General features: G+C 41.1%; 1 protein-coding gene across 45 annotated transcripts in view; it reads left to right on the forward strand.

Moving 5' to 3' along the window:
- The first annotated feature begins 607 nt into the window (after positions 1-607).
- The window catches only part of LOC135197193 (longitudinals lacking protein, isoforms A/B/D/L-like), a 185,139-nt gene continuing 171,170 nt past the window's right edge, over positions 608-14,576 (forward strand). For 38 of the 45 annotated variants that reach the window (XR_010310569.1, XR_010310570.1, XM_064224201.1 and 35 more), the window contains exons 1-4: positions 609-757; positions 4,244-4,326; positions 5,174-6,067; positions 6,639-6,731. Coding sequence is in view for 43 of the 45 variants with exons in the window: in XM_064224201.1 (XP_064080271.1) it covers positions 4,249-4,326; positions 5,174-6,067; positions 6,639-6,731 (1,065 nt within the window). In the remaining 2 variants the exon portion in view is untranslated. Of the gene's footprint in view, positions 758-792; positions 1,053-1,291; positions 1,363-4,243; positions 4,327-5,173; positions 6,068-6,638; positions 6,732-14,576 lie in introns of those variants that run through there. The other 7 variants (XM_064224199.1, XM_064224200.1, XM_064224195.1 and 4 more) reach the window with 4 other exon arrangements.

The following is a 14,576-nucleotide window of genomic DNA, read 5'->3' on the forward strand; positions in this document are numbered from 1 at the left end:
CTGACGCACGGGTTTAAGATGTTTGGAAATGGCGCATAATGGCTTTGAAAACTCCGAGTTCGACCTAGGTCGATAAGAATGCTTCTATAACATTAGCCATAATTTACATTGCTATTCTAGACGAATACGTAAGATACACGTAAAAATGGCGAAAACACAATCTTTGATGCAGTCCACAATGATACGAGGAATTACTGTATTGTCACTGTGCGTAGGTGTCTTTAGTTATAAAATCAATGCAATAGGAGGAGTTGCAGGAAAAGACGAAAAATAACATGGCTTCTTCTACAATCTCGTATAAACGTTTGCAGAAAGCTTGTCTAATAACTACATTTTAAAAATGTGTTTAATTATGACATACTTTAAATAAATTCCATACGGGTGAGCTTTATCAATTAATGTATTTTTGGATATTCTGAGCGAACATGAGAAAATCTGTTCTAGAGATAACAAAGACAATTACAGTTATTCCTTCGACATTTATCATGTCTCGTCTCTATTTACCATTTGTTATTTTTCGTCACAAGTGGAAAAAGGACAGTTTAATCCTCCAGCAACATTGAAAGCAGTTTTGGGGCATTAATATTTAAGAACATTTCGGGTATTAATGTAATTACATTACAAAGAAAGGGAAAAATTTTGCTCAAAAGTAGCAAAATCGAAGGAACGTTGGCAACGCTGATTGCTTAATCGAGGCGTCGTCAAGAGGAAAATGGTCGACCAACGAGTAATGGAGGCGACCGTCTAGTCGTTTATTGTAAGTTACTCGTTTTCATGGCAGTGTGTGTGTGGAATGTAGTGATGTGTATATCAAGTGCTGTGTTTGTGATGTGTCTGTATGTGAAGAGGAACCAAGAAAAGCGGGAATGCTTTTGAATTTGACATTGCACCAACTAGCCGCAGGAAGCGCTGGCCATTGTTGGTTGTGTTCAGTTAACGTACGCTCCAAGTGGGGGAAATTTAATTCAGTTCACATGATTTGATTATTTAGGCTCCTTTATGTCTACAGATATGAACGTGCAGTGTGTGCGCTAGCGTCTACCCAATTACAGGTATATAACAGTACAGGTTTAAAAAAATAGGGTAGAGTTTTTCATTCTTATTTCGGCAAATGTCTTCAAATGTGGCCGACGTTTTGAGGCGGCGGGGGTTGGGAACTTGTGGGGGGGGGGGGACTAGGGTCTTTGGTGAACTATTCTCTCTCTCTCTCTCTCTCTCTCTCTCTCTCTCTCTCTCTCTCTCTCTCTCTCTCAAGCTATTTGCGCGCAAGGCAAAATCAATAATATCGTACGGAAAAAGCCTTGAAAGGTGGCGCCGCCGTTAAGGGAATTTGTTGGTGGCCCCAAAATGTAGACGTCATCGGTAGGCATCTATGTTTGTAATAATGATGCATGGAGTAGTTCAGTGGGTTCATGTTTTACTTTGTACATTTACGGTTACTACGTCCGATGCAAATGTCATCCTGTGTTCATTCTTCAAACTGAAACCTTGTGTCTGTTGTCAATGTCGCATACGGTGCTTGACCGCTTGCCTTCAGGATAGACCTATGCTCTAATAGTTTTATGTCGCGCAGACTATTAATTGGCAATGCAGGCTCGATGTTTTTCGTATAGATTGTCCGAATCCCGAATTAATTATATTCGCAAACTTTACTGTACGGGAGCGTTATTGAAACCTTATTTGCCGGAGAGAAGCCAGAAACCTCAAATGGACGTTTTTGTAGGCCTAGGGCGAGATCGGCCTGACTAGCTACGGCGGGAGTTAGGTACTGGCCGAAGTTCGATTATTCTAGGCTTTATGTTTTGAATTTTGTCATTGTTGCTAATACATACTGACGTAGTCGCAAGTTATTACCAAAAGGCCAAGGCTCAGTAAAACATTTTTCCACTAGGCTTAGGAAAAAATTAGTACTGCTAGCCTAGGCCTAGGAAAAATTTTTTACCCTAGTTTTACAAGGACATTGGTAATCTAGCATTGTCTTATTTATAGGCAAGCTTATTTGATGTATGTGATGCGAATTGGGTAGGTCTAGGGTACTTATCCGCGGCGGCCTAAACTATGGCAGTTGCCGTTTTTCTATGCAGTTTTACCTACTGAACAAGAATTTTAAGTAATATTTATTTGGACGACTGTAATTAACCCCCCAGGGGCCAGTACTAAACACGGCAAAATACATTGGACGGCCCCCAATCCCTAGTGGATGTCGTATCCATGCGGACTGCTTCTGTAGAAATACCATGAATTGTATTTGTAATTATAGAGGGACTAGTTTGCTTTTATTGATATTGTATTGTAATTGTTCATGGTAGGGGTCTTGTAATTGTCTATGTTAGGGGTCAGCAATCTCCAGGAAGTGGGCCACATCCAGCCCACATGGGATGTCATTCTGGCTGCCAACTTAATGCTAGGGCACTAATTATCGAAGTTGTTACAAAGTTTAAGGCATTCAGCGATCCTTAAAATAAACTTTATATCTGAGACTGCATAACTGTCTGGCCCACTCAATTCAAAGGTTGCCAACCCCTGGTTCACATATGCTGTTGATGTTTGCAACACTCCAACCTAACAGTTCTTTAGCTTGAAGGTCTTTTGAGTTTGGTGATTTTGCTCCAAAAACTGCAGCATAAAATTTGGGTAATTCTAAGCCCTTATTCCGTGGTAAAGTAGACTATGGCAGTTGACGTTGTCCTATGTTATTTTACTTACTGAACAAGAATTTAAAGTAATATTTATTCGGACGACTGTAATTAACTCCCAGGGGCCAGTACTAAACACGGCGAAATACATTGGACGCCCCAATCCCTAGTGGATGTCGTATCCACGGTTATGTTTCTTGCAGGGTAATTCTAAAGAATAGTTCCTCACGGACTGCAAGGAACGTAACCGCCGATATGACATTCACTAGGGATTGGGACGTCCAATGTATTTCGCCATGTTTAGTACCGGCCCCTGGGGGTTAATTATAGTTGTCTGAATAAATATTAATTTAAATTCTTGTTCAGTAAGTAAAATAACGTAGAAAAAGTCAACTGCCATAGTCTACTTTACTGCGGAATGAGGGCTTAGAATTACCAAAATTTGAAAAAGCCAAATTTCATAGTTGAAATTAGTATTCATTTCTGTTAATAATTGGCGTTAAAGCAACTCGTGCATGACCCTGTTGGTCCTCTCTGAACATACCGGTTTTTCAACACGGAACACCTCTGTTTTTGTAGACATAATATAAAAAAAGTATACTTATGTAAATATATATTTTTAGAAGTATTTAGTGACAATACTTGAAAGAGATCATCTCAGAATTTTTACATACACATCTGAGAAAGCAGTTATGCATGAGCATTAACTGTGACAAGATTTATCATAAAAGTTGAAAGTTTAGTGTATAAGATATAAGGTAAAAGACTGCATGGTTTCTCGGAACAAGGTAACAAATGTAAAAAATTGTCATTTTTGCAATCCGTCAATTTAACGTAACTATATTATAGAAGAAAACTTAGACTTGACTAAGTATGTGAGATACTTATTGATATATCTTTAGTGCAACAATTGTCATTTTTGCATTCTGTCAATTTCACGTAACTACATTATAGAAGAAAACCTAAGGCTTGACTAAGTACGTCAGATTCATGTTTATATATCTTAAATAGGTACTATCTTACTTTTTTGGAACTTATATTTCTGGTATATTTCAACCAGTTTGTATCGTGACGAGAATAGTAGTCTAAACTGTAGTCTTATGTATGGTTTAGGCAATGTCATGGTAGAATTTTTATTCCTTTTTTATCCTTGCAGCTGGTTTAGGCATTGTTGTGATAGAAATTTATCCGCTTTTTATCCTTGCAGCTCATAAAACTACTGACCTAGTCATTTCTTATTTTATAGTTAGGTAAATTTTTTTTTTAGTTATGCAAGCTGTAATATTCTTGAGTTCAGTTTGTGAATAATACCAAATAGGATTTTCAACAGTTGTGGTGATGCCAGAATATATAATCCAAACTGAAACTCATTTGATGAAGTTTTTAATGATTAAGTGAAAATATTCTATAACACTAATCAGGCATTTTATTGCAGTTATAGGGCTATTTATACTAGTACTATACAATTTTATCTTTAATATATGCATTTTTGGTGATGGTGACTAATTTTAGGCATTTGGTTTTCCAAGAAATGTGGAGGATTATGTATTGTGTAATTGCTTGGTCTGTAAAATTTGTCATGCATTAACAATTTTTTCTCATAATAGGTACCATGGAGGAATTACTTTCTTTGAAGTGGAACAACCATCGTTCCACATTTCTCCACATTTTGGGCGTGCTCAGGGACAAGGTAAGGAAGTTAATTACTTTTGGCTAGTTTGCAATAATTTGAAAGTAGATATAGGTTTTGTTCATATGTAGTTGGGTGTTACAGTAATAAGTTTTGTTGAGGCATCACTGAATAATGTTCACATTGGCTTTGTAAGTTGAAAAAAAAGTAAGCCAACATGCCAGTAAATATAGATTTTTTTTTTTACATACACAACAGTGTTTTGTTCTTGATGAATTTGAAGTGTCAATTGTTAGTAAAGTAAGTTGCAAAAGAAAATGCATAGAAATTATTTTGTCTTTGGGGATGGCTTGAATTTGGCAGACCTAGACAATGCACATATAATGATTGAGTGAAGGTGTGAGATACGAGAATTTTTGTGTGGGAAAACTTGTCACTGTACATATTGATGTCAAAAGCGTTGATCATCAGGTAAAAAATGAATTGATCACGTTGAAGGGGTTAGGGATTAGCCAGTTTTGAATTGACAACAGTAAATGTAAAGGATGCAGAGAGTTTGGGTAACTTTTCCAATTGCAGTGAGGCATTTGTGAAATCTTAATTTTGTGTAATTTTTCATGCCAGTCAAGAATTTATTAGAATTCATTTTCTCGTTAACTTTTTTTTTTTTCTCTTCTAGGAGAAGCATGAGTAATCTAGTTGGAAAATAGCTATGTAATTTGTCTCTGTAATTGGTGTGAGACGGATAAATAAAAAGAAAAATAACATTGGTCAGGTTATTAGAAGTATAAAAGGATTTGAAAGTTTACAGTTGTCAAATATATGTACTTCTTTTATCATTTTTTTTTTTACACCAACTGTAGACATATAATTTATTTACTCTTATTGTATCAATTTTTTTTAACAGCAATCTTACACTGATGTGACCCTGGCATGCGACGGCAAATTCTACAGTGTCCACAAGTTGGTGTTGTCGACGTGTAGTGATTACTTCTGTGCCATGTTTGAAAAAACTGCTTGCAAGAGCCCTGTTATAGTGCTGAAAGACATCAAAAGTAATGACTTAGAGGCCTTGCTAGACTATATGTACCTTGGTGAAGTGAATGTGAGACAGAGTGACTTAGCGTCTTTAATAAAGGCTGCAGAAAACCTTAGAATAAAAGGACTTGCCGTACCTGATGATGAACCCCCTTCTAAAAAGGGTAGTGTTGGTGCTCCTAGTCGTAGAGACGGTGGTAGTGGTAGCCCCCCTGCGAAAAGAAAACGTAGAGACGAAAGTGAAGATGGTAGGGAAGATGTAAGACCCTCTTTGGGGGAGTTGCATACCCCTCCCCCTCCTTCTTCTAGACCAAAGAGCCCTGGAATTCAGCGGCTAAGTCCTTCTCCCCTTAGAACCCCTCAGGAGTCTCATGCCTCAGAAGACCGTGATAACCGTCCCCTCTCTTCACCGGCGGAGACTTCTTCCTCACACTCGCAAGCACAAATACCCCACCAGTCATCACAGCAATCATCGTTACAATCTGCTCAACAATTAGGTGATCAAATTTCTCAGTCGATGGGTAATCAGTTCAGAGGGGAAGAGACTCCGTTTGTGAAAGTGGAAATGACTGATGATGAAACAGATGGTGCCAATAGGGACACTTATAGTATAAGCAGTGAGAATTTTAAAGAGGAGGGGGATGTAGGGGGTGAGCTGAGCAATGACCTTCCAGAATTCCTTCAACAAGCGGCGTCCAGTGCCTTAGCCGGCACTTCAGCCTCTTACCACCAGTCCTTCGCGGGACCCTCAGGCTTCCAGCCGGTGAGTTGAGAGTCATATGTTAGGGGACTTAGTAATCTCTTGAATCATGGTAACTACATATATTATGCTACCCTTTGCCTGTGTTAGATTACATTTCTGATGTATGGTTGTGTACTGTTGTCCTGTGGCAAAACCGCTTAAATGATATCATCGTGAATGTGAGAAGTATCTTTAAATTTTATCACTTTAGTGAATAACTCCTTCCTTTTCTCCTGCATTTTTTGTTACTCATTTTCTCCTGCCTTTTTTCTTTTTGTTTTCATAAGGCTTTGACAGATAATATTAGGAAACTTGATGGAAATGTCCTGGGTAGGTAGCACTTCATTTTTATGTGTGCTTGTTTTAGGTGATGTATCAAAAATTTTGCAATTTGGCCCTTGTTGCAAACATGTGCAAAGTTGTGAGGTGGTTTTTATTTGTACAGTATTTGGATTATTATTTATTTAATAATTAAATGAGGCTATAGCAAGAGGAGAATTGGTAATCCCTGTCTTTGCTTGTATAAGATCTAAACATGAAAAAAAAAAGTAGTGGTGTTAATGCTCAAAAGAGATATTTTGTCTTTCCTCAGGAGGTGTCTAGCTGGCATGGAGACGGACAGTCCTTGCCAGGCAATTTTCCTGGAATAGGCTTTCCGCCTACCTCGCAAGAAAATCCACCAGGGGTGAGTGTTACTAATTGTTGTTTTTACAGTGAAGCATCACCATTTTTGGTTACTTTTGGAATTTTTAATGGGTATTAACTACAGTACCAAGAATTTTGGAATGCCAATTTCTGTTCATGTGGCCCATTGAGCAAGGAGGCATGGACCACCTTAGGGAATGATGTTTTCTACCTTAAGGGCAAGTTGTTTCTAATATAATGGGGACAATTGATTATCCAAATTATCATATAATTATTTCAGTTACATACATTTCTCTTCTAAAGACTTGAGAAACCTTGGTAGTTAAAAGCTGGCACAGTTTTTGGTTGGGGTTGATTTGTCCAAATAATTTTATGGTATCTTAAAAAAGCTTTTGCATTTTTGTCATTGGTACAAATCTTGGAGACCTGCCATAAGTTACATAATCAATGAATTTTTAATTTATAGCATCAATACAAGTAAGGTACCTTGTTTTTGGTTGTGAATGATTTTTAAGTTCAAGAATATTTCATTGTCAGTTTTTGTTTTAGTTACTTAATTTATAAAAGTTGCCTGGAACAGTTTGCATTCCATTTCTCTTAGTACAAAAACATTTTTAAAAAGGTTACAATGAAAAAGTAATAATAATGAAATGCTCTACAATATTGGTAGTATTTGCTTCAGAAGATAAGCTATATGGTTATGCTTCACTTTTGTAAAGGAATTGATGAGTTTATACCTAAGAATTCAGTTATATTTGGTAATTAACACTACTGTGGAAATTATCTGTTAGTACCTTTTGATGGCAACCCACTTTACCATTTAGAATTGATTTTTGAGGACTTATATTCATTAAGAAAAAAAATGGGTAACAATCAATAGGAGTTCTTGAGGACAATGGATTTGGAAAAAAGAGAAGTTTTGTACATGCAACTTCCCCGGCAGATATATACTTAGCTTATGTCTCTGACGTCCGACAGAAATTCGAATTTCGCGGCACACGCTGCAGGTAGGTCAGGTGATCTACCCCCCTGCCGCTGGGTGGCAGGAATAGGAACCGTTCCCGTTCTAGAACCAGATTTTCTCTGTCGCGGTAGTATCAACATATGTTGTTGCTACCTCCTGACTTGATTTTCGTTTTTCATCGCCATCGATCTTCTGGGCTGTCTTTTGCAGGGAAGTACTGGGTCTTTGGTTCGGCATACGCTTTTATTAACTTTTTAATGAATTTGGCTTCGAAAATTTCGAAGAATATATGACGTGTAACTACCGAAATTTTCGGTAGACACTCACATAGTTTGCAAGAAAGGGAAATATTAATATTTATTCATTAATATGTGTAATAAGTGTTAGAATTGATTGAGGAAATATACTGACTTCCTACTTTAGGGAGTCAGTAAAGCATGTAACTAGATACGTTTCTTTTAAAAGTTTTTTAGAAACTCGTACTAACGAGCAATTACGAGTATTAACAGTACTAGTAGTGTTGCATCCTCATCACCTTCTTACTTCGCAGAAACTTCAAATTCATAATTGCAATTTGAAGACAAGGATTGTGGCTCAAAATGCGAGCTATTGAAAGGTAAGAAGTGATTACTAGTGTTCCCCATTGCAGTGGAGGGTGCGTCTGATCGGCTCTGTCTCGCTCCCAGGCCTAGACCTCTTTCAAGCTCCCAAGCCCAGGGGAGAAGGAATGTCGAAAGCCGTAAGGGGGTTTCAGAGAATCCCCACCGGTCAGGCGTCCCCTCGGCAGGTTCTGTAGAGCGTCCCAGACTGCCAAGGATAGCCATTGAAAAGGCATCCTTAAAAAAGTGCGTCTCTTCATCTTACATCCGAAAAGACGAAGAATGTATATGTTCTGATGATCTAGCGCGTTCTCTGAAAACTAAGAGAACACTGAGCAAGAGCCAGCCAGGAACTTAGGAAGCCGCGTTCCAGCAAGCTAGCGTGAGCCACGTTCCAACAGCCAGCAGCGAGCCGCGTTCCAGAAAACAGACTAGCGCGAGCCGCGTTCCTACAACCAAACGCGAGCCGCGTTCTAGCAACTGAGCGCGAGCCGCGTTCTAGAAAATTTTTCTTGGCGCAAGGCGCCTTCAAAGAGACGAAGCGCCAGCCTGGCGCAAATTGCAACAGAAAAACAGACGGCTAGAGCAAGGAGCCTTATAGTACAGTGGCAATCAGAACGATCCTTCCATTGAACGTTTCCGGGCAAGAGGCTCTTTCTAAAAGGGGTCTAGTAGGCGCTCGGAACTATCAGGGCGCACGGGACCTTCCACACAAGCGAATCGTTCCAGGAGCGAGTCTCCTTTCTAGCGTGCGGAACATTCCAGGCGCGCGGAACTATCCAGGCGCTAGGCGCAAGGAGCCAGGCGCCAGAATATTCCAAATCTTCTTAAGAGAGAGAGGTCAGTCGCGAGGCTCCTCTTTGAGTAATGCGGACACACTCCTTCATTCATGCTCTTCCCTCGTTATGAAGAGGCAAGCGCTTTGGGAGTTTTCTTATAAGAATCTCATCGACGTTTGGGTATGATGGCGGATTGGAAATATCTACTTCCTTCCGTAAACCCTACAGACGAACAGGAATTCTGTCTCTTCCGCGATTTATGAGGAAATCACGAAGATTTAAAGAGTTCCTGGATTAACTTCCTTCCTTAAGGAGATATATATACTCTTTCTATCATTCTATTAACGAAAAGAACGAAGACAGTAAAAATTTTTCCTTTATCTGCCTCGGCAGGAAATGAAGGTAGTAGAGTATCTGCTGCATGAGAATACGATACGGCAAATCACACATACCGTAGTTACTTCTTTGTAGAGCAACTCAATTATCAGTATCCTTCCAGGAATTTCCTAGGAAGGACTACGCTTAAAAGGGATTGTTAAGGAACAACAACCTACTTAGCTTCTAGATTTATCGAAGTCTTGTTTCGCTTAAATATGCATTAATAAGAACTTCCTGAAGTTCGATAATAATTTTATAAGATTCCTTTATTTAATGGAGTAGCTGGCAACTCTGGAAGAGTAAGGCCAGACGGCTAACGGAGACTGCTATCGCGCCTTAGAGACCAACGCTAGTAACATGTAGGTGTCGGTCATGAGTGGTTGGTTACATGTCTCTCTCCTGCGGGATGGAATAACTAACCGTGTCTCTCCCCTACAATCGCGGTTTTAGCCTCGGATTGAGGGGATAGTTAAGCAAACAAATAAAATATTGTCTGCCTTTTGCTAAGAAGCTTTCAATAAGAAAGATATTACAACCTTTCAATGCTGTTTACCGTAGGTAACATTATTAAAGGATTCTAACGCAGCGGAACTCTATATTATATGATGCTCTCATGCTACGAAAGCATGGCTTATTAGAGTACATGCTTAGTGAGAAGATGAATGTAGTAGAAGAGAATTCACTTTAAGACTACGGTATGGTCAAGTCTTATGCGCATACCGAGGTTAACTACAGAATTCCTAGTATCCTTACAAAGGTTTCCTAGATTAATGCTGTTTACCACAATGTGACAGTATTATAAAGGAGTCTAATACGGCAGAGCACGAAATATATAATTCTCTCATCCTTTCGAGAAACGCACACAACCTTTTTAGAATCGGATATTGCTCAAGAGAAGATGGGTGAGTCTGATGGGAAACATTCTCTTAGTGGCAGAAGTTGTTTCCCTGAATGGACTATACTACGTATATAAAAGTTTTTTCCTACTAAGAACGGAATTAACACGTGAAGGATGTCGGGTACCATAAGGGCACAGATGTTCTGGCACATAACCTTAAAAGAACTAGAAGGAAGCGCCAGCCTGGCGCAAAGCGTCAGAAGCGCCAGCCTGGCGCAAATTGCGCCAGAAGCGCCAGCCTGGCGCAATGCGCCAGAAGTACCATCCAAGATATTTTCTCGTTTTAGCGAGTTATTAACCTAAGAGTCCAGTAGTGGTTGGTTTGGTGTTTGCTTCTCACCTCGGTGGTCGCGGGTTCGATTCTCGGCCATTCCATTGAGGAGTGAGAGATGTGGATTTCTGGTGATAGAAGTTCACTCTCGACGTGGTTCGGAAGTCACGTAAAAACACCATACAAACAAACAAACAAACCAGTAGCCTCTCGGAGGCTCGGTAACGGCAAGATTCGTTCCTGATTTCGTTACCCATTTAATCGGAAAGGGGTCGCTTACAAGGAATGATGAAATTATTTTTTTTTAATCACTTAGGCCAATTCCACGACTCTCTCATATCGCAAAGAGCATCGAGAATCTCTTTTTTCGCCCCTGTTCGCGTTAACAAAAGAGAACCTATTTGGGAATAGACACGGAACGTAACGATCCTTAAAGGTTCGATGCAAGATTTTGCATGTCCGTGAGAACCTTCTCGATCGAAGATAATAACTGTTAACGTATGTCTAACATTTATTGAAAAGAGTTTTGAGAACCTGCGGAAAGTCTTCATAGATCTCTTCGCAAGGTAGAAGACGAACAGGCTTCCTATAGACTGCTTCCTTTTCCTCGAACCAAGAGAGGTAGCAATATACGACATCTTTAATTTAAAGAAGGGGAATAAACTTTAGTCTTTTTTCCCCTTAGTTATAAATTCTTAACAGATATTAAGATAAATGGGCGTCAAAGGAAGAGAGGATGAATGCCTCATTTTGGCCTTAGAGAGGTTGGATTCACAGAAGTCACGTTCTTATCACAGCATGTTTCGTAAGGCTTTTCCAAGGGTATCTGGATATTCTATCAGAATCTATTATAAATAGACCTGAAAAACCTCTCCACTCTGAGTCTTTCCACGTGCAGACTGACCAGAAGTGGACATGAATGAGAGGATTTTTCAAGGTAAATGACAATAGTCATGGCTAAGACATAGAATTGCTGCAGATCGTGCTAGATGGAATGAGGAAACTGTCCTCTTCCGATACCCTCTGTGAACCACATAGCGAGGTTTTTTCTTCACTTTCAGAGGGAAGAATCACCTATGTATATATCTGCTATCAAAGAACGCAGTAAAAGGCTATACTCTGTCTCTACAAGGGGAATTAGAGATAACAGAGGATTAAGATCTTCGGGATCTATACGATACCGCAATACGACAAGAGTAGGATATCATGTACTTCGAATGGAATTTTTTTTTGTGGCCACAGATTCCGTGTTCCGACAAAATGGAACTGCTCCTCATCAAACTTATTTGAGGAAGTTTATGAAGGAATTCTTTGTTTCTCTTAGCCCTAAACGACCAAGAAGACAAGTGAATTTTTTGTGCATTGGAATCTCGCATCAGATTCAATGGAGACTCGGCAATGGGTTCTTGCCAGCATAGTATGTCTGGCAAAAAGAAAGAACTAAATCCCTCTATTCCTGACGCCAAACGTCTTAACGCTTTCAGATAGAAGTTTAGTTGCCCAGGCAGGGTACTAACATTTTCATCTACAGAAGAAGAGATGGTTTAAACGTTTGCCTACAGAGTCTTCAGGGTGCGATGAGGGCTCAAAATGCTTCCCAGAAGGTATTCAGAAGAATACAATAAAGAGCTAGAAATCAGGGTTCCGCCCAATTTCAGCTCAGAGTCTCCTTCGACTTCCAGACTCCTTCCCTTCCTTCGGGCAAGGATAGGGAAGATTCTGCAACGAGGAACCTCATCAACATGTAAGATGAGATCTCGTTAGCAAAAGAAGTGTTCACGAAGGATCCTCCTCCGGAGGAAGACTCTTCTCTCTCGTATTGTTAGATATCCTGTCGTCTACTGGGTGTAGCTGACTAAAATCACCTCCCCTTGCCAGGGGCCAAAAGCTCAAAGGGGAAGAATTTCTTCCACCCTTCTCCAGTCTCCTGATAAACTATGTGGTTGTTCAGGACTCTCGGACAATGTAGCGCCAGCCAAGCGCCAAATGCCAATACAGGCGAAAAAACGCCAGAGGCGGACAGTTCCAAGGAAACTCTGTCATGGCCGGATACTGAGAAGGAGCGGGCCTCCAACCTGGCGCGAATGCGCCAGAGGCGAACAAATCGGACAGATATAAGAGTGTCCGATGTGGACATCGCCAGACAGCCTAGAGACTCTTCCAAGCTCGAAGCTCCAGCAAGTGTGGAGGAGCCAAGCCAGGCGCGAGGCGCCAGCCAGGCTATAGGAGCCAGCAGGCTCTAGGAGCCAGCCAGGCTCTAGGAGCCAGCCAGGCTCTAGGAGCCAGACCAGCTCTAGGAGCCAGCCAGGCTCTAGGAGCCAGCCAGGCTCTAGAAGCCAGCCAGGCGCCATCCAGGTGCCAGGCTCCTTCAAGGCTAGGCTCCAGTCAGGATTGAGGATCCATCCAGGCGCAAGGCTCCTTCCAGTAAAGAGAAAACCTAAAGCTCTGTCATGTAAGAGGGCTAGTCCCCATTGATATGATACAGGTAAGGCTCTGCCATGTAAGTGGGTCAGCCCCCATTGGCACGATCGAGAAGGCTCTGTCGTGTAAGCGGGCTAGCCCCCATTGACATGATCCAGAAGGGTTTGTCAGTCATAGGTCCCTACCTCGCTGAAACTCTTGAGGCATGCAGACTCATAGCAGTAATCATGAAGTCTTCTGCCAAGCTCCAGGCGCAAGGCGCCAGCCAGACGCAAGGCTCCAGCCAGGCGCGAGGCGCTACCAGAGGGAGGAGCCAATCAGGCGCCAGCCAGGCGCGAGGGGTGCCAGCCAGGCTCTAGGCGCCATTCAGGCGCAAGGCTCCAGCCAGGCGCGAGGCGCTAGCCAGGCTCCAGGCTTCACCCAGAAGAGATCTATATCAAAGAATGCCCTGGCCTTCTTTGAGACAATGTGATCTCCTAAGCACTTGACAAGTGCATTGATGATTCCTTCAAACAGCTGAGAATTAAAAGCGCATGAAGTGGCGAGCTTTTCTGTATTCTTGTTTTTCCTTTTCCTTAACAATATGTCATAAGGACATATTAGCTGTCACATACGGGAGATGCAACTCTGTGTTGACTTCCCATATCCGAAGGATGTCAAGATAACCTACGAGAGATCCTTCTCTCTTGGTTGAGACGTGTCTGCGGATACATTGCTGGGATAGGGAGCCGATACTGATCCTTAACTAGTGAGTTAAATTTTAGTTAACGTTAACGTCGTGTTTTTTCTTTGGGTTGTTTGAAAGGAGTTTGGGGATAACTCTTTTCAACTTAAGCACTAACCCTCGTGTTAGGATCAGGTGATTGGGATCGGTGTTGTGCTCCTTAATTATGCCACTAGACATAGGCATATTGTCATGTAAGAGGCTCTGTCGAGTAAATGGATAAGACCCCATCGACAGACCCACAAGAACTCTTAGCCATAGGTCACATCCTCGCTGAGGCTCTTGAGGCGAAGCAGATTCCTACGCATTAGCCATGGAATCTTCCGCCTGAACAAGTAGGAACCAAGGTTTTATTTATTTATTACCTACAACGTATGTTGTTTACCTGTCTATTCAGTAAATAGTTGTCTCTTACCCACCACCAAGGGTGTCAATCAGCTAAGTATATATCTGCCGGGGAAGTTGCATGTACAAAAATGATATTGTTAGAATACAATAAAGTTTTGTACATACTTACCCGGAGATATATACGATGAATGGCCCACCCAGCCTCCCCTCAGGAGACAGGTGGAAGAGAAAATCTGGTTCTAGAACGGGAACGGTTCCTATTCCTGCCACCGCAGCGGCAGGGGGGTAGATCACCTGACCTACCTGCAGCGTGTGCCGCGAAATTCGAATTTCTGTCGGACGTCAGAGACATAAGCTAAGTATATATCTGCCGGGTAAGTATGTACAAAACTTTATTGTATTCTAACAATATCATTTTGAAGGCCATGAAAAGTAAAGGAGAGGTTAGGTTGGGAGGCTGGCCGGCCTATATAGGGCAAAAAACACTAAAATTGCAAAAAAAA

This window comes from Macrobrachium nipponense, chromosome 18 (assembly GCF_015104395.2).
Source record: "Macrobrachium nipponense isolate FS-2020 chromosome 18, ASM1510439v2, whole genome shotgun sequence".
NCBI lineage: Eukaryota > Metazoa > Arthropoda > Malacostraca > Decapoda > Palaemonidae > Macrobrachium > Macrobrachium nipponense.